Raw genomic sequence first — 19701 nt, 5'->3', positions numbered from 1 at the left:
TTCTCTAAAATTGAGTAACCATCAATTGATTTTTTTTTTAAATGAATGTACTGGGAATCCAATTTTAAAAGTGCAGTTGCTACTAAAATTTGCAAGCTTGTTCTCTCCTCTCATCAGCAATGCCACTGGTGTTTAAGCATTTGAAAAGAACCTTCTCTGTGTTTTTGCGGGAGCAAAATTTGACAATGATCCTAAGCTCCAAATTAAATAATATCAGTCCCATTTTCCTTTTTGTTTAAACCACTTTTTTGAAGTTCCTGAAGTCTTTTAAATTTAAGAACTCTTCAGTATTTTAGTAATATGTTTTCACTATATAGCCTGAGACAGAATTTTTAAAAATATTTTCTTTAGTTGTTGATAGACCTTTATTTTATTTATTTATATGCGGTGCTGAGAATTGAACCCAATGCCTCACGTATGCCAGGCAAGTGTGCTACTGCTGAGCCCCAGCCCCAGCCCCAGCCCTAGAAAAAATTTTTTGTGCATCTCACAGTCATGGTTTTGTTTGGTTTAGTTCAGGTGGGAAAGAAATTACTAAACTTTTGAATAAGTTATCAACAATAAGGAGAAAGGTAATGTAGACCTGTACAACCCAGGTTGATACTAGTTGTGTTACAACTGTTTAGTTGGTAACTTTTAGTATTTAGTTGATCAAATTGAAAGAATTCCACTAGCTTCTATGTCCCCTAACAGGGTTTTAAAATAGTATTGTAATATATTTAGTGAGTATATATAAAGCAAGTTTTATTGAGACTATTGAATAATAATGTGCTATTAAAGAAAGATCAAAACATTTTTACACTGAGGATCTAAAACACAAGTTATATACTTAGGGGAAGTTGCAGTGATTAATATTTGCCTTCATTATACATTTGTTTTTAAATTCATCTTTCCTTTTTAATTGTTATATGTCTTTGTGAATTTTAAAAGCCGTTTAAAAAAGTTATCATTAAGCTAACTTTTTAATTGTGAATTTAAAAAATAATTTTAGAAAAAAACAGTAGTTATATTTCTTTGTAACCTAGCTTAGATAGGATAGTTTTATCTGCATTATACATTTCTAGTTTTGTCAGGAGTCATATTTTTAAAGCACTGTATTAACCATTTTCTAGAAAGGGCTTTTTTTGGTAGAAGGAATATTTGTGTTTGCGAAGGTTAGCAGAGGCTGGCTGTGCTGGAAGTGACTGCAGTGCCTTTTGATTATTCATGGACAGTAATAGAAGGCACTTAAAAAGAACAATGAAATTGCTTATTTTTGTGATGGGCCATCTGTTGAATTGTTTTGTGCAACAATTGCACAATAGTATCTATGTCATATCATTCTATTTTCAACAGCAGCTGATTATGTCTCACTGGCTACTTGTCCTTATTTCTAAAGTCCCATGACCATTTAAAGTCACCTTTCCAGGGACCTTTGCCAGAAAGGTATTAGAAATCACAGCCTGGGCATTTTATTATTATTTTTCTCTTTTTTCACTCTTTCTCTCCTTTTTTGGGGGGTAGGGTGAGTGGCAGCAGGAGGGGGGTGTTGGTCGTGTTCTAATTAAATAGACTTCCTAAATGTTTAAGGACAATTATCCATGCTTTCCACCTGTAGTTCTATAAAAGAAGTTAACAGAGAACCATTTGATAATTTGTGTTGAAATGATAGGCTTGCAAAGAAGGAAGAGTCAAGTTTAAAAGACTGTTATATAATCTTTCATGCTTTTAATTATCTACTTTTTTCCTCATGATGATAATTAGAATTTTTTTCTTGGAATTCACTTCCATCTTAAAAAAATGAACCATTAGCAAATTTGTTAGAGCAGAAGTGAAATTAAAATAAAACAAATGTGTTGTTGTCCATAGGTCACTGACATTGCTGATGCCATGATTTTGAAACAGCTTTTTGAAAATCTGTTCAAAAATGGGGTCGTTGTTGTGGCAACATCTAACAGACCACCGGAAGGTAAAAAAAAAAAAAAAAATTATGCTAGTCTCATCCAATTATGTAGAAACTAACAAGCTTTTAAAAATCCATAATTTTGTACTAATTTTATTTTGTTAATAAATTTGATAACAGTGCTTATCATTAGTTTTATAATTGGCTTAATCTGAAAAATCAGTCTGTATTTATATTTGAAAAATGTTTGTATTCTAAGCAAGCTAAATCTGGGTGACCTCTCATGTAAGATAGACATTTTTTTCCTATTATATATGTCATATGTACGTATAAAAAAATACAAACCTTTCTAACTGCTTTTTCTGGGCCATAAAATAAACTCAGTGAAATGAAAGTTGAAAATCCTAAATGAATTTTAGAAAAAGGTGAAGTTTGATTGTATGAGTAGTTTTTAATACTTCATTTCTGTGTTTACTGTTTTTCTTGTGTGTGTGCAGTGCTGGGCCCCAATGGGGCCTGTGCATTCTAGGCAAGTGCTCTACCATTGAACTATACCCCCAGCCCAATTTATTATTTCTTAAAAGGCATTTGTACCTTATTAGGAAAATATTCAAGATAAAATATATGCAATAATTAGACACAAACAAGTTTAAAAATCTTGTCTCTTTCAGCCCATCATATGATCAGTTAAAGGTCTAAGGAACAAAAACTAATATTATGTGAGAGACTTAGCATTAATATCTTTTCTACCTGGAATGTTCTTCCCCCAGATATCTGCTAGGCTGATATCTTACCTCCTTCAAGTTTCTGCTCAAAATTTACTTTGCCAGTGCTCTCTGGACTTCTCTCCCTATTTGAATCTAAAAGTCCTTTTTTCCCTGATACTGCTTCCCCTTATCTGGCTTTGTATTTTTCCTGTGGCATTAGGGACCAATTTTATAATTTATTTATTATATTTTTGGTTTATTGCCTGTCCCCTTCCAGGATGCATAAACTTTATGAGGATAGACATTTTTATCTCTTCATTTGGAAGTATTCTAAGCACTTATAATAGTACTTCACATGTAGATGAATTTCAGTAAATAATCTTAGAATGAATGAATGTTTTAAAAGGATCTCTCTGGTTTCAGTATGGAGAATAGACTGTGGGAGTTGAGGTCTCAAGGTTGAAAGTAAGGAGACCATTTAAAAGACCATTGCAAGCCCTCCCTGGTCTCTTTCCTACCCCCATCCTGAGGCTCAGATCTCCACTGAGGGGTCAGTGAAGCCCTTCTTCCCCTCATTCATTAACACTGGTTTTTCTATTCGAATGTGCCAGACCAGGATCTGTGTGTCCAGAGACAAAACAAAGGTTAGGACCGGTCTCCAACCTTACCCTGCCACTCCCTCCTCCTTCTCACACCTTGGGAGTATTTTTTCTGCCCCCCCCCCCTTTCCACCTTGTTCCATCAAGACTTTCTCAGTTGTTCTTTATTTGTACCTACCCCTTCATTCTTGTACATGTGATGCATTCAAAGTATCTGTTGGAAATGAGATGTCTAGAACTACAGAAAATAGACAATTCCCAAGATTGGCAGGGTGGGGAGGGGGAAGACTATTGCAGCAATCCTCAGGGGAGATGATGGAAAGTGGTGAAAACTGTTCAGATTCTGGGTATATTTTAGATGAAGTCAGCAGGATTTACTGATGGAATGGATGTAGGCAATGGAAAAAAAAAGAGGAATCAAGAATTAATAAAAAAATAAGCCAGTCCCCCAAAAACCAAAGGTCATATGTTCTCTCTGATATGTGGATGCTCGCCCACAACAAGTCAGGGTAGGTAGGGACAGGAAGAGTAGTAGTTCATTGGATTAGACAAAGGGAAATGAAGGGAAGGGAGGAGAGATTGGAACAGGAAAAACAGTAGAATGAATTGGACATAACTTTCCTATGTTCATATATGAATACATGACAACTCCACATCATTTATAACCACAAGAATGAGATCCTAATTAGAATAAATTATACTCCATGTATGTATAATATGTCAAAATATACTCTGCTGTCATGTATATCTAAAAAAGATCAAAATTTAAAAAAAGAATCAACCAAAGCTTTTGGGTTGAGCAATTGGAAGGAGAAGTTGACATGAACTGAGATGGGGACAACTACAGGAAAAGCAGATTTGGGTAGGATGATGGAAGTAGGGGTTTCTATAATAACGAGACAGATGTCTATGAGATTTTGAGTTTTGTTGGAAAGGTTTATACCAGAAATATAAATTTGGTATTCATCAGTCTTAAAGGAGATTGGAGAGTGGAACTGGTAATGTAGGAGGTGAACAAGAGTATTTCAAGTGAGGAAAAGAAAGGTAACACAAAAAGGATGCTGTTAAATGCTGCTCCAAGGTTAAAGTAAGATTGAGAATTGACCTTTGGAATTGGTAAAATGGAATTCATTGGTGGACCTCAAAAGAGCCATATAATAGTATGAGCTTAAAAAAAGAACTGTGCCTAATAAAAAAAATAAAATTAAATTAAAAAAAAGAACTGTGCCACATTGATGACTAACATATCAAGATCTTACTGTGAAGCTGCTATTAGACTAGGTGTCTCTTATTCTATGTGTAGTTGTTTTCTTCTGATGTGATAAATAGCATTCTTATGATGTACTACTGTTAAAACCCCTCACTGATATTTGTCCACACTGTCCCAGTTTAAGCCAGGGCAGTGAGCTCCTTAACGTTAGATGATCTATTTAGGTGGGAGTGAGGGCTGCCTCTATCTATTCTAGCTAACATGTTGATATAAGTGTCATTGGTGTTACCTTTAGGCATTGAGTGAAAAAGCTATGCTCATAAATAGCAAGCTGCTAGAACAATCTTGGAAGACCTTTAGCAAAGAATAATGAAAGAAAATTGCACTTGACTGCTTAGTAATGCACTATGGCAAACTGAGGAAAGACAACACAAGATGTTAAGGAACATTTTGGAGCTTATAATTTTGTAGGAGTGAATACAGTTCCTGGTGGTGGGCAGGAATCTTGCTGGAGCTGCCCTTCTGGAGAAGCCTGAAAAGTTTGAGATGTAGAATCTTTAAAGTTGGATATTAGTCAACTTAGAGAAAGCCTTTTTAAAATAAACCATAGAAGGGATGCTTGTTATATACCATGTTAATTAGCCACAGCAGACAATCATCATACATAGCTTAATATTTTAATGTAAAGAAGATTGCATCTCTATATATGTTTTTTTTCACCCATGAAATATACGTGTGTACACACTCACATAATTTAATGGGTGAAGAAAAAGACTCAGGGAATATGGATATCAAGAAAAGGAGAGGGCTGGGGTTGTAGCTCAGTGGTAGAGCACTTGCCTTGCATGCGTGAGGCACTGGGTTCAATCCTCAGCACCACATAAATAAATAAAGATATTGAATTAATCTACAACTAAAAAAATAAAAAGAAGAAGAAAAGAGAAAAGGAGAAATGATATGCACAATGATATGTACATTCTACTTTCATGTGTGACTAATTAGATCAAATAAAAAATAAAAACAAATAAATAAAAAAGAGAAGCAGAAATGATTGGATGAATAATGAATCCGTGATCACATATTGCCAGGGACTGGGACAGGGGGAGGTGTTTGACTACAAATGAGCTGCAAGAGAGAAAAAAGTTAATTTTATTCTGTGTAAATTTTTTAAAAATCACATGGATAGTGAGTGGCAAAACAGAACCCAGTTTTGTAACTCTTATAACACATTTTACTTTTCTTTTTTCTTTGTTGATTATCACTGATATTTGTCCACACTGTCCCAGTTTAAGATTGTCCTCTTTCTAGTTGTCAAAACATGTATCCAGGGCTGGGATTGTGGCTCAGTGGCAGAGCGCTTGCCTTGGACATATGAGGCACAGGGTTCAATCCTTAGCACCACATATAAATAAATAAATAAATAGTATTGTGTCCATCTACAACTAAAAAATTATTTTGTATCCAACCAGACACAGTGATGCAAACCTGTAATCCTGGCAGCTTGGGAGGCTGATGCAGGAGGATCATGAGTTTAAACCCAGCCTTAGCAACTTAGCAAGGCTCTAAGCAACTTAGTGACCCCCTGTCTCAAAATAAAATATAAAAAATGGCTGGGAATGTGGTTCAGTGTTAAGTACCCTAGGTTCAATCTTTGGCACCAAAAAAAGAAGTATCCAGTTTTTTCTTAAGATGGTAGCTTTTGCCACATCATTGTTTATAGCAGCACAATTCACAATAGCTAAATTGTGGAACCAACCTAGATGCCCTTCAGTAGATGAATGGATAAAAAAAAATGTGGCATTTATACACAATGGAATATTACTCAGCAATAAAAGAGAGTAAAATCATGGCAGTTGCAGGCAAATGGATGGAGTTGGAGAAAATAATGCTAAGTGAAGTTAGCCAATCCACCCCCCTCCGCCCCCGAAAATGCTGAATGTTTTTTCTGATATAAGGAGGCTGATTCATAGTCGGGTAGGGAGGGAAGGAGAGCATTGGAGGAATAGAAGAACTCTAGATAGGGCAGAGGGATGGGAGGGGAAGGGATGGAACATGGGGTTAGAAATGATGGTGGAATGTGATGGTCATCATTATCTAAAGTTTTAAGTTTTTTCATATGAAAAATTATGCTCTATAGTGTAAAATGAATTATAATGCATTCCGCTGTCATATATAAATTTTTAAAAATTAGTTAAAAAAATATGGTAGCTTTTGATCCCAGACCCCAGACAGTTTTCTTTTATAAAAAATAGAACTTACTGGGCATGGAGGCATGTGCCTGTAATTTCAGCAACTTGGGAAGCTAAGCAGGAGAATCATAAGTTCAAGGGTAGCCTCAGCAATTTAACAAGACCCTGTCTCAAGATAAAAAGGACTTGGAATGTAGCTCAGTGGTAAAGCACCACTAGTTTTAATCTCCAATACTCCTGCAGCCCCCCAAGTAGAACTTATTCTTAGACTGCTATAATAGCTGGAGAAATAAACTTCCTGGCAGAGAGGTGAGACAAAGTAAAATGGCCAGAGAAAGAGGGTATAGTCTTTTGGAGAAGCCAAAAAGGTAGCTAGTATGGCTGGAGAGTGATGGGGAGCAGGATTCAGGGTAGTACAGAAAAAATCTTGAGGGGTAGGAGTTAAACCTTATTTTTTTAAAATATATTTTTAGTTTTTTGGTGATGTGGATTACAATCATATCCTAATCTCACATCAGCTAATAATTTAATTGTTAATTTACAGACAAATTAATTATTGATTTTAACATAAAATGATGAGGAACATTTAATAAATAACTTAGTTTTAATAGAATATAATTGATAGGAGCAACAACAGAATTTTGGAACCTAGGAGAGTAAATAGCTGTGGAATAGAGTAGTCTGGGAAAGTTGTGTTGAAGAAAAGAAAGAAAAGAAGTAAGACTTGGGGCAGAAGGGGTAAGCACCAAAGAGGATTTATTATATATCGTTATTTTTCCTTGTTGTATCCTCCAATTCATACCTTGCTTGGATCCTAGCCTTATTGTCCTCTGATGATGTATTGATAAAACCCAAAAGTGGGGCTGCAGTTGTGGCTCACTGGTAGAGCACTTGCCTGGCATGTGTGAGGCCCTGGGTTTAATCCTCAGCATCACATATAAATAAATAAACAAACAAACAAACAAACAAATAAATAATCCATTGACAACTAAAATTTTAAAAAATATTTATTTTTATTCTAATTTGTTATACATGACCGCAGAATGCATTTCAATTCATAGTACACATATAGATCATAGTACACAATTTTTCATGTCTCTGGTTGTACACAAAGTAGAGTCACACCATTCATGTCTCTATACATGTACTTAGAGTAATGATATACATCTCATTCCACCATCTTTTCAACTCACATGCCTCCTCTCTTCTACTCCCTCCCCTTTACCCTATCTAAAGTTCCTTTATTACTCCCATGCTACCCCCCACCCCATCCCCCATCCCCATTATGAATCAGCATCCACATTATCAGAGAAAATGTTCGGCATTTGGTTTTTTGGAATTGGGTAACTTCATTTAGCATTATCTTCTTCAACTCCATCCATTTTCCTGAAATGCCATGATTTTATTCTTTTTAATGCTGAAGATTATTCCCTTATGTATCTATAACACAGTTTCTTTACCCATTCATCCACTGAAGGACATCTAGGTTGGTTCCACAGTTTAACTATTGTGAATTGTGCTACTTTAAACATTGATGTGGCTGTGTCCCTGTACTATGCTGATTTGATATCCTTTGGGTATATACCAAGGAGTGGGATAGCTGGGTCAAATGGTGGTTCCATTCCAAGTTTTCCAAGGAATCTCCATACTGCTTTCCAGATTGGCTGCACCAATTTGCATTCCCACCAGCAATGTAAGAGTGTGCCTTTTCCCCTACATCCTCGCCAATACTTGTTGTTGGTTGTATTCTTAATAATTGCCATTCTGACTGGAGTGAGATGAAATCTGAGAGTAGTTTTGATTTGCATTTCTCTAATTACTAGAGATGTTGAATATTTTTTCATATATTTGTTGATTGATTATATATATTCTTGATTTTTAAAATTTTATTAGTTGATGATGGACCTTTATTTATTTATATGTGGTGCCTCACACATGCTAGGCAAGCACTTTACCACTGAGCCACATCCTTAGCCCCTGATTGTATATCTTCATAAGAGAAGTGTCTGTTTATCATAAGAGAAGTGTCTGTTTAGTTCTTTGGCCCATTTATTTATTGGGTTATTTGTTTTTTTGGTGTTAAGTTTTTTGAGTATCCTGGAGATTAAGCTCTATCTGAGGTGCGTGTGGTAAAGATTTTCCTCCCATTTTGTAGGCTCTCTATTCACCTCATTGATTGTTTATTTTGCTGAGAAGAAGCTTTTTAGTTTGAATCCATCCCATTTATTGGTTCTTGATTTTAGTTCTTGCACTATAGGAGTATTTTAAGGAAATCAGGGCCTAATCCAACATGATGAAGATTTGGGCTTACTTTTTCTTCTATTAGGCATAGGGTCTAATTTCTAGGTCCTTGATCCACTTTGAGTTGAGTTTTGTGGATAGTGAGAGAGAAGGGCTTAATTTCATTTTGCTGCATGTGGATTTCTAGTTTTCCTAGCACCATTTGTTGAAGAGGCTATCTTTTCTCCAATATATGTTTTTCACATCTTTGTCTAATATAAGATAATTATAATTTTGTAGGTTAGTCCTCTATTCTGTACCATTGGTCTACCAGTCTGTTTTGGTGCCAATACCATGCTGTTTTTGTTACTGTTGCTCTGTAATATAGTTTAAGGTTTGGTATTGTGATGCTACCTGCTTCACTCTTCTTGCTAAGGATTACTTTGTCTATTTTGGGTGTCTTATTTTTTCAGATGAATTTCATGATTGCTTTTTCTATTTCTATGAGGAATATCTTTGGGATTCTGATTAGGATTGCATGAAATATGTATAGTGCTTGTGATTGTATGGTCATTTTGAGAATATTAATTCTGCCTATCCAAGAACAAGGAAGATCTTTCCATCTTCTAAGGTCTTCTTTAATTACTATCTTTAGTGTTCTGTAGTTTTCATTGTAGGTCTTTCACCTCTTTCATTAACTTGATTCCCAAGTATTTTATTTTATTTTATTGAGGCTATTGTAAATGGGGTACTTTTTCTTGTTTCTCTTTCAGAGGATTTGTCACTGATGTAAAGAAATGCCTTTGATTTATGGGTGTCGATTTTATATCCTGCTACTTTTCTGAATTCATTTATTAGTTCTAGAAGTTTTCTGGTAGAATTTTTTTTGCATCTTCTAGGTATGTAATTTTATCCTAGTCAAATAGCAATAGTTTGAGTTCTGCTTTTCCTATCCGTATCCTTTTAATTTCTTTCATCTGTTTAATTGCTCTGGCTAGAGTTTCAAGAGCTATGTTAAGCAAAAAGTGGTGAAAGAGGGCATCCCTGTCTTGTTCCAGTTTTTAGAGGAAATGCTAAAAAAAAACCCAGAAGTATCAGCTTATGATCATCATTTTAGTTTTATCTTCCTAGTTTTTTGGTTTGTAAGGATTTTCCTTGCCACAGTCTGGCTGGGCACAAATCACCGAGTCCACACAAAGCACTTATATGTTCAAACAGGAAACTTTATTGCCTGAACTCCAGCAGCACTCCACGCACACTCCCTGGGAACTCTCCCAGCTCTCCACTGGGCTCTGGGCCAACCCTCTAGGACCCCGGGAGAACTCAACGGGAACTCCAAAGTAGTGGGCGCCCGAGGCACCAAGAGCAGCCCTTTTGCTGGACAGTAAAGGTCTATATACAATTGAATACACAGCTTAACATAACCATCATCATCTCTATGGCTCGCTGGCATCACCTCTCAACCACTCCCTTCTGGCAAAATGCCATGCGTCATCCCGACTGGGCTGTGGCCCTCAACATTTCCTTACCTTCTTTCAAGTTCAAAATATACTTAATATACTTTATTTTTTAATTTTTTAAAATCTTTTTTAGTTGCAGATGGACACAATACCTTTATTTTACTATTTTTATATGGTGCTCAGGATTGAACCCAGAACCTCACACATGCTAGGCGAGCACCTCTACCGCTGAGCCACAACCCCAGCCCCCTTAATATACTTTAAACAACACTGCAAATCTCTTGTAGTGGTATTATCTTATATTTTATAGAATAATCTGGTTAAGGCTCTTGAGGCAGAGAAGATCGTGGATCAGATCCATAGGAATGGAGCACTAAATATAATTATTAAAAAGTGTAAGAACAGCATCCTTTTAAAACATGATCTACCAGGACAAAGAGAAGTATGTTTTAGGAAGTTTCTGTTTGTGTTCTTTAAAAATAAGGAAAAGACACTTTGTGTAACAGAAGATCTAGAATGAAAGTAGACAACAGATTGAGCTGAAAACCTATCTACTGAAGATCATGAAGATCATTGGAAATAAAAGAAAGCTAAATGAAATAAGAAGAGATTAAATTAATTAAAATTAAATGAGCATTTGAAGTGCTAAACTATACAATTAAAACTAGAGGAAGTGAAATAATGATTCAGGAAAACTAACTTAAGAAACTTTTCCAGAATACAGGAGTAAAATGGTGAAAAGATAAATAAATCCCCTTGGGGAGTAGGAACTTACAGTGCATTTATACAAGAGAAATATTTGAAATGAGAAAAATTGATCAAAATGGTAAATTGAGTATATCTATCTATCTATCTATTCATTTATTATAGTGGCAATTGAATGAATTCAGGACTGCTTTACCATTGAGCTACATCCACCAGGCCTTTTTATTTTTTTTTTATTTTGAGGCCAAGTCTTGCTATGTTGCCTCTTGAGTCATTGGGATTATAGGCATGTGCCTCCTTGTCCAGCTAAATTGGGCATAAATCATAATTTTGTCCTTGGTTAATAGATACTGAGTGGTAATGTCATCTTCTGTGGCTCTGATAACTTGGGGCATATGCAATCAAGTATTTTAGAATTTAAAATATGCCTTTTTGCCAAATCGTACATTGGAGAAAAGATAGCCTCTTCAATGAATCATGCTGGGAAAACTGGAAATCCATATGCAACAAATTGAAATTAAACCCATATCTCTCACCATGCACAAAACTTAACTCTAAGTGGGTCAAAGAGAAACTTCGGAATTAAACCAGAGACACTGCTTCTATTAGAAGAAAAAGTAGGCCCAAATCTCCATCATGCCGGATTAGGCCCTAACTTCCTTAGTAAGACTCCTATAGCGCAAGAACTAAAATCAAGAATCAATAAATGGGATGGATTCAAACTAAAAAGCGTCCTCTCTGCAAAAGAAACAATTAGTGAGGTGAATAGAGAGCCTACAGAATGGGAGCAAGTTTTGACTACACACACATCAGGTACAGCACTAATCTCTAGGCTATATAAAGAACCCAAAAAATGTAACACCAAAAAAACCCCAAAAACAAATAACCCAATCAATAAATGGACCAAGGAAATGAACAGACACTTCTCTGAAGAAGATATATAATCCATCAAGAAATATATGAAAAGATGTTCATCATCTCTAGTAATTAGAGAAATGCAAATCAAAACTACTCTCAGATTTCATCTCATTCTAGTCAGAATGGCAGTTATTAATAATACAACCAACAATAAGTATTGGCGAGGATGTGGGGGAAAAGGCACACTCATACATTGCTGGTGGGACTGCAGATTGGTGCAACAATCTGGAAAGCAGTATGGAGATTCCTTGGAAAACTTGGAATGGAACCACCATTGACTCAGCTATCCCACTCCTTGGTATATACCCAAAGGACTTAAAATCAGCATACTACAGGGACACAGCCACATCAATGTTTATAGCAGTACAGTTTACAATAGCTAAACTGTGGAACCAACCTAGATGTCCTTCTATGGATGAGTGGATATAGAAACTGGGGTATATATACACAATGGAATATTACTCAGCAATAAAAGAGAATAAAATCATGGCATTTGCAGTTAAATGGATGGAGTTGGAGAATATAATGCTAAGTGAAGTTAGCCAATCCCCCAAAACCAAATGCCAAATGTTTTCTCACATATAATGTGGCAGATTCATAGTAGGGTTGGGAGCATGGGAGGATGAGATGAACTCTAGATAGGGCAGAAGGGTGGGAGGGGAAGGGAGGGAGACAAAAGAGAAAAGATGGTGGAATGAGATGGACATCATTACTCTAAGTACATGTATGAAGACACAAATGGTGTGAATATAATTTGTATACAACCAGAAATATGAAAAATGGTGCTCTATATGTATAATATGAATTGTAATGCATTCTACGGTCATATATAACAAATTGGAATAAAAAATAAATACATTTAAAAAATAGAATAGAGAGGAAATGACACAAGAAAAGAAAACAGAGCCTTAGGAATTTGTGAACAGCTTTCCATTATATTTGTAATTAGAATCCCAGAAGGCAAGGAGAAAGACAATGGGGAAAAATTTGAAAAAAAAAATAATGACTGAAACATTTTCTTTCTTTCTTTCTTTCTTTTTTTTTGGATTTATTTTTTAGTTTTAGTTGAACATAATACGTTTATTTTATTTATTTATTTTTATGTGGTGCTGAAGATTGAACCCAGGGCCTTGCATGTGCTAGGTGAGCACTCTACCGCTTAGCCACAACCCCAGCCCTGACTGAAACATTTTTAAATCTGAGGGGAAACATAAATTTATAAGTTCAAGAACCTTGGGAACTTATTTAAGCAGAATAAATACTAGAAAACCTTTTCTAGAGTAGTGAAATTGTTACAAACCTAAGGATAAGAGAAAATCAAGATGGCAGCCAGAGGAAAATAAAACACATTAAATATAGAAGAACAATTATTAGGATCTCGTGACTTCCACTAGAAACTGTGGAAATGAGAAACAGTGCAACAACATCTTTAAAATGTAGGGGAGATAACTGTCAACCTAGAACTGTATATCCAGCAAAACAGGAATGAAAACAATCCACTCTTAGATAAAAGAAAACTAAGAGGATATCACCATCTGTCATGTACTACAAGAGATTCCAAAACAATTTTTTAGGTGGAAGGGAAATAATATTGGATGGCAACCTGGGTCCTGAAGAAAACAAGAGCATCAGAATTGCTAGCTATGGGGGATTGTGGTTATAGCACAGTGGCAGAGTGCTTGCCTAGTATGTGTGAGATATTGGGTTTGACCTTCAGCACCACATAAAAATAAATAAATAAAATAAAGGTATTGTGTCCATAAATAAATAAATAAATAAGAATTGTTAGCTATGGGGTTTCTTGATTGTTTTACATAATTTTACAATTGCTTTTCTAATATTTTACATAAATTAAAACATTCTTTTGTAGAGTTTATAATGTATGTGGATATGAGACATATGATACTAATAGCATAAAAGGGAAGTTTGATGGACCTACATGGATATACTGTTTCTACATTTCTTTGAAGTGGTATAATAGTTCCAAGTAGAGTACAAAAAGTTAAGGATGTGTGGGCTGAGTACATACCTCAGTGGTAGAACACTTGACTTATATATGGGTAGACCAGGGTTTAATCTTCAGCAACACACAGGACACATAATACACAAGCACACATACAAATACAAAAGTTAAGGATTTATGTTGCAATTATAGAACAACAATTAAAATTAAGTCTGATAGATTAAATTCAAAAGCAATTTTAAGATATATTCAAGTAATTAAAAAAGGGGGCAGGGGCAGGAAAAGAAAAAAGCACAGGACAAACAGAAAATACATAATAAAATAATAGATGTAACTATTCATTGTTGTGAACTAAACATACCAATAAAAAGGTAAAGATTTTCAAATGTATTAAAAAATACCAAGAAATATACTTTAAACAGAAAGAAAGATATAGATTGAATGTAATTGAATGTAGAAAGATGTGCCATACGAACAGTAATGATACAAAGGCTGAGTGGGTTTATTAATATCAGATTAAATAGACTTCAGGAAAAGCTTGTCTTTTCCTTTACAGTGAAGATGAATTCTGAGGTAGAAGGGAGGTCAGGTGTCTTGGCTGGCTTCCCGAAGTAGCAGAGGAGTGGGACTATGAAGTCACAGTGTGGTCTCAGCTGTAGAGATGGTCTTGTGTGACTGCTAATGGGCAGGTATTGGTCAGTAATGATAAATGTGCAGTTGTCTCCTCTGTTTGCCCTACACCTAAACTGGACCTCGGGTGCCCCCAGAGAATGCTGTGCAAGGCTCAGCTTTTCTCTCCTCAGTAGTAGGCTTGTATTCTTGACTTCCAAGCCATGGTGCTGAAGTTTGTTTCCTACAGAAAGGTATTATAGGTGTTTTGTGGAAGACAGTTTTGGTCCTATGATCAGTTCAGCCATAGGGCAAAATGAACTATATAAATTCCTAAACTGGACTATGGCTGAACAAGGATGATTTTCTGCCTTATCGCCAATGTACTTCTCTAGTAAGCAACAGCTGTAATCATGAGTGATATCAATATTAAGGAATTGATTAAAAGATCTTTAATAGAAAGGCCTATCTAATTTTGTAGTTGGCAGGAAGTAAATGTGTTATTTTTGCAAAAGAAAAGTCATGGAGAAAGATGTTAAGGACTGCCAACTCATTCATGCAATTTTTTTCTACAGAACAGCACAAAATCCACAAGGAACTTAAATGAACTCTTTAAAGAAATTAGTTGAAGAAAGTCACCCACTTACACCAACACCCTATCTATGATAAAGACTTCATATTGCCAAGGACAACCTTTAGAGTCCAAAGTGGAAACTATTGTCATCTGAGCCTCAGTCACTCACACTTGACAATGAAATAGATAGTTGAAGTTAACAGGAGGGTTGTAGTCTCTGCTATCGGATTTTACCTGGCTAGTTTTGGATCTTCTTCATGTACAAAGGATTCCCAGAAATGCTTAAGTTCTGCTCTTTCGTTGAAGATTGCAGTTATTTTTTTTAATATTTATTTTTTAGTTGTAGTTGGACACAATGCCTTTACTTCACTTGTTTATTTTTATGTGGTGCTGAGGATCAAACCCAGGGTCTTGCATGTGCAAGGTGAGTGCCCTACCGCTGAGCGGCAACCCCAGCCCCTGGACACAATATCTTTATTTATTTTTATGTGGTGCTGAGGATCAAACTCAGGTCCTTGCACGTACTAGGCAAGCGCTCTACCACTGAGCTACAATCCCAGCCCTGAAGACTGCAGTTATGATATTTAAGTCCATTGACTTCTATTATGAAAAGAATCTCTTATGTGAAAAACCACATCATTGGTGTTTGACCTTTAAACATATGGATGACAGTATTTTGTAATCAAGATTTTATGTAGCATTTTATAAAGAGAAAATTAGGGACTGGGGTTGTGGCTCAGTGGTAGAGCGCTTGGCTAGCATGTGTGAAGCACTGGGTTCAATTCTCAGCACCGCATATGAATAAATGAATATAATAAAGGTCCATCAACAACTAAAAACAAATTTTAAAAAAGAGAAAATTAGCACTTCTATGGGTCATTAAAAAAGAGACCTTTTGGAGCCTATGATTTCCTTGGATTCTCATTACCACTCTTATAAGCATTTGAAACATGGAAGTGGAGGGTTAGCAATTATTATTTGAGTAAAAGTGAATTTAATTGATAGGACTATTTGTAGGATTGATGGAATGGAGTTCTTTTTCCTGCCATCTCTAAAGCAATTCCCATGTTATTTCACCAACTTCTCACCTATATTGTTTCCAACATGAAGATGCAATCAATCCTCTCTTTATTCCTCTGTATGTATGTATGTATGTGCCTTTTCCCCTCTGGCTCCTATTTTGTTTTATTTCTTTTTTTGTGACAGCTCTTGCTACATTGCCCATGTTGGCCTTAACTCTTAGGCTCAATGATCCTCCTGCTTTGGTTTCCTGAGAAGCTGGGATTACAGGTGTGCACCCCCACTGCACCCAGCATCTGGCTACTTATAAGATTTTTCTTTATCACCATTTTGAAGCAGTGTGATTATCCATGTGCCTTGGTGTAGTCTTCTACACCAAGTTTGGAGTTTATTGAGCATTTTAGATCTGTAGGTTTATAATTTTCATTAAACTTCTAAGTACTTTGATATTATGTAAAAATTTTTTGTATATATTTTTTATTCCTAATCATTCCCGTGAGTATTGTTCTCTTAGCAGTTTGATTCTTTTGAGTATTGCTTTTAAACTTTTTGTGGTAGGACCAGAGAGCATTTACTCTAGGACTAATTTTTCTCACTATTGAGATCATCCTTTCTCAATACTTGACCAAATGTGTCATGAATTATGGCAGTTTGGTGGGAACGACACTGTTTTCAGCCATCTGTGAACTCCAGTGATCGTTTCCTCAAATGCTTTTAGATAATTCTTTCTTTGGCTTCAGGTAATTCCTCACACCCCTTTGCTGATGAGAACTCAGCTGGGGATTCAGTGATCTTCAGTGTTCTCTCACTGGGCATTCTCTTTTCTCTGATTCTCTCACTCCCTGTGTCCATGTGTCTCTGCCTTAGTTTGCCATCCCTGTACAGTATCCTATAAACTTGCCACAGGCTCTAAGCTGGGGGTAGTTGTGGAGTTCATTACATTTGTTCGATATTCTGAGAGATAACTTTCCTATTTCTGGTGTCCATTGTTTACACAAAGCTGTGAACACTTGTTGAGGATCATGGAGGACCACTCTGAAAGTTGGTCCACCACACACAAAAAATTGCCATTTAAGCAGCGTAGTATTAGCAAAGGTAGAGGAAGTAATAAGCTCATGCTGATTCTGCTGCCTAGAATTCTTTTTTATCCTCTCTAATTGGTAGCACCTTCTCAGTGTTCCAATGTAGTCCAGTTCCAATGTTAGCTCTATAAAGCTGTCATTAAACACACAGATAAAATTATAAGTTTCCTGCTTTGTGTATTAGGCTTATATATGACATCCCATTTTAAATCATATCATATTTACAGTCTGGTTATGTCTGTCAACTATCATAAGCCCACTGGTCACAGTGATTCTGAAAAAGTCTGTAAATTTTAGTGTTATCAAAGTCCTTGGCTCTAATTTTAGGTCTATCAATTCCTGGCTGGGAATTCAGCCAGTTATCTTCAAAACCCTGGATATCAGTTGCTTTATCTATAAAATAGAGATAAAAATATCTGCTTTGTAGGGTTATTATGATTTGTGTGAGGTGTCCATCAACTTGCCTGGCTTCTAATAGGGACTTTGTAAATCCTAGTTTCTCTTTTTGTTTATCTTTTGTCTTCAGCACTCATTTCAGTATAGAAAAATAGTAGGAATTATGATTATATATTGAATTGAATATCAAAGAATAATATACTCTCAAATAGGAACATTTAATTAGCTATATTATCTTCAGATTTAGTAATATTATTTGAACTTTAGTTGTTTTTTTCAAAGAAGCTAAGTAGCTGTTGCTGTTTAAATGTTCTAAAGATGCCCTTTTCTTCTAATCTATAATAAAATAAGAATATCTTGAAGGATAAATCAGATTGACTCCATAAAACCATATAATTATTCTATGTTACTTTATAGGAAAACTCTTTTTAATTACCTGCCTTAAATGTTTTTCTTACCCTAAACTGATTTACACATATATAAATTAGCATTATTCACCCTCTGGGTTTTGACACTTGGATTTTTAAGGAAAAGATCTTCATATCCATGTGCATCTCCGAAGTATTTATGTACTTGTAATTACTTTAAAAATCCTCTTTGCATGCATTTCATCTGTAAGTATTATTATAGTCATTCACTGTGAAGAATTTAGAGGTCCTTATGCTATTCTCTACAAAATGAATGTCTCATAATTCCAGTACTCTGTCTTATATGACCAAGTGTTCATTTAGCTCTGTTCAGAGAGCATTAAAAAATCATAGGAGAGAACTGCTAAATTTTTAAATAGTATTTAGTAAATAATGACAAACGTTGATATCAACGTATTATAAAATCTTTATGTCTAACAACAATAATATTAAACAACTAATATTAAAAATTTTGGTAGCCAAATAACATTTCAGAAGATGGATCTATTGCATTGATAATTAGCATGTTATTTGAATTGCAGAGAAACTCTTCAATTTAATGAGTACAATCCTTTTTTTACTTAAGTGTCCTATAAAACCCTAAAGGTTTTCAAGCCAAATAATTTCTGTTTAGAATTCTGTTTAGAAAATACTTCTCAGAGTATAAAGTTTTAAATTATGTATCTTTGCCAAGGCAGAGTTTTAAAAAGTTAACCCTTTAAAAAATTAAGTCTCTAATAAATAAAAGCATTATTATTCTACTTTAACTTTGCTGATGAGTGAAAATCTTTTAATCAAGAACATTATGAGTAAGCCTTTATCTGTCTCATTGTCATTAACATTTTAAAAGGTGCATTTAAATTGTTAAACTACATCAGAGGGCCTTATATGTCATAAAAAGATGTTATTCTACAAACCAAACAATTACCTTAACCAAAACTTTCATTATTGTAATATCTTAGTTTTAATTCTATAGCATTGTATTTTGATGTTCAATAATGTTGTGTATACTTTTTCTAATACAAATTTAAAAAGGCTTATTGAGATATACTTGATACACTACAAATAGCACAAATTTAAAAGATACAATTTTAAAAATAGTGCCATACCTCCACATCTGTGAAACTGTCACCATAATCATGTAGTGAACTTTTCCATCACCCTCAAAAGTTTCCTTGCCCCCTTTTCATCTCTGTCAACCTTGTCCTCCCCCTCTCAGGCAACCACTAATTTTCTTTCTGTTACTATTGATTAGTTTGCTTTTTCTAGAGTTTTATATAAATGGAAGCACACAATATGTACTCAATTTTTTGGTCTGGCTTCTTTTACTCTGTTATTGTTTTGAGGTTCATCTATTTTGCTGTGTGTATACTTTATCTTTTTTATTGCTAAGTAGTATTCCATCATACAGATATCCCACAATTTGTTTATCTTGTCGCTAATGATAGGCATTTGGAGTGCTTCCAGTTTTTAGCTATTATTAAAAACTGAAGTTTTTAGATATTATGAGTAAATCTGCCATAAACATTGGGTATATTTTAAAAATTATCTTATTTTAAAATTTTTACCACTTTTTGACAATCATGGTTGTTAACTCTTCACATACAGCAATACTTTTATGTACCTTTCCCAGAAACTCTTAGTAGGTAAGGAAGACTATGAATATACTTAACTTTAAACCTGTTTCCTACATTTTGCCCATTTTACTCATTAGAATTATTGACTATAAGGAAAGAAAGTATCTTATTTTGAATTTTGAA

The 19701-nt window shown here is 35.0% G+C and overlaps 1 protein-coding gene across 2 annotated transcripts in view; it reads left to right on the top strand.

Moving 5' to 3' along the window:
- Positions 1-19701, top strand: part of Afg1l (AFG1 like ATPase) — a 210852-nt gene that overhangs the window by 98788 nt on the left and 92363 nt on the right. For both annotated transcript variants that reach the window (XM_046430410.2, XM_046430414.2), the window contains exon 6: positions 1849-1948. In XM_046430410.2, coding sequence (XP_046286366.1) covers positions 1849-1948 — 100 coding nt within the window. The remainder of the gene's footprint in view (positions 1-1848; positions 1949-19701) is intronic.

Source organism: Marmota monax, unplaced genomic scaffold (genome assembly GCF_021218885.2).
Source record: "Marmota monax isolate L192 unplaced genomic scaffold, Marmota_monax_Labrador192_F-V1.1 WCK01_AAM20220418_F8-fsc00013, whole genome shotgun sequence".
Taxonomy (NCBI): Eukaryota; Metazoa; Chordata; class Mammalia; order Rodentia; family Sciuridae; genus Marmota; species Marmota monax.
The sequence above is the reverse complement of the archived record's forward strand: the minus strand, read 5'-3'. Positions and strand labels throughout refer to the sequence as shown.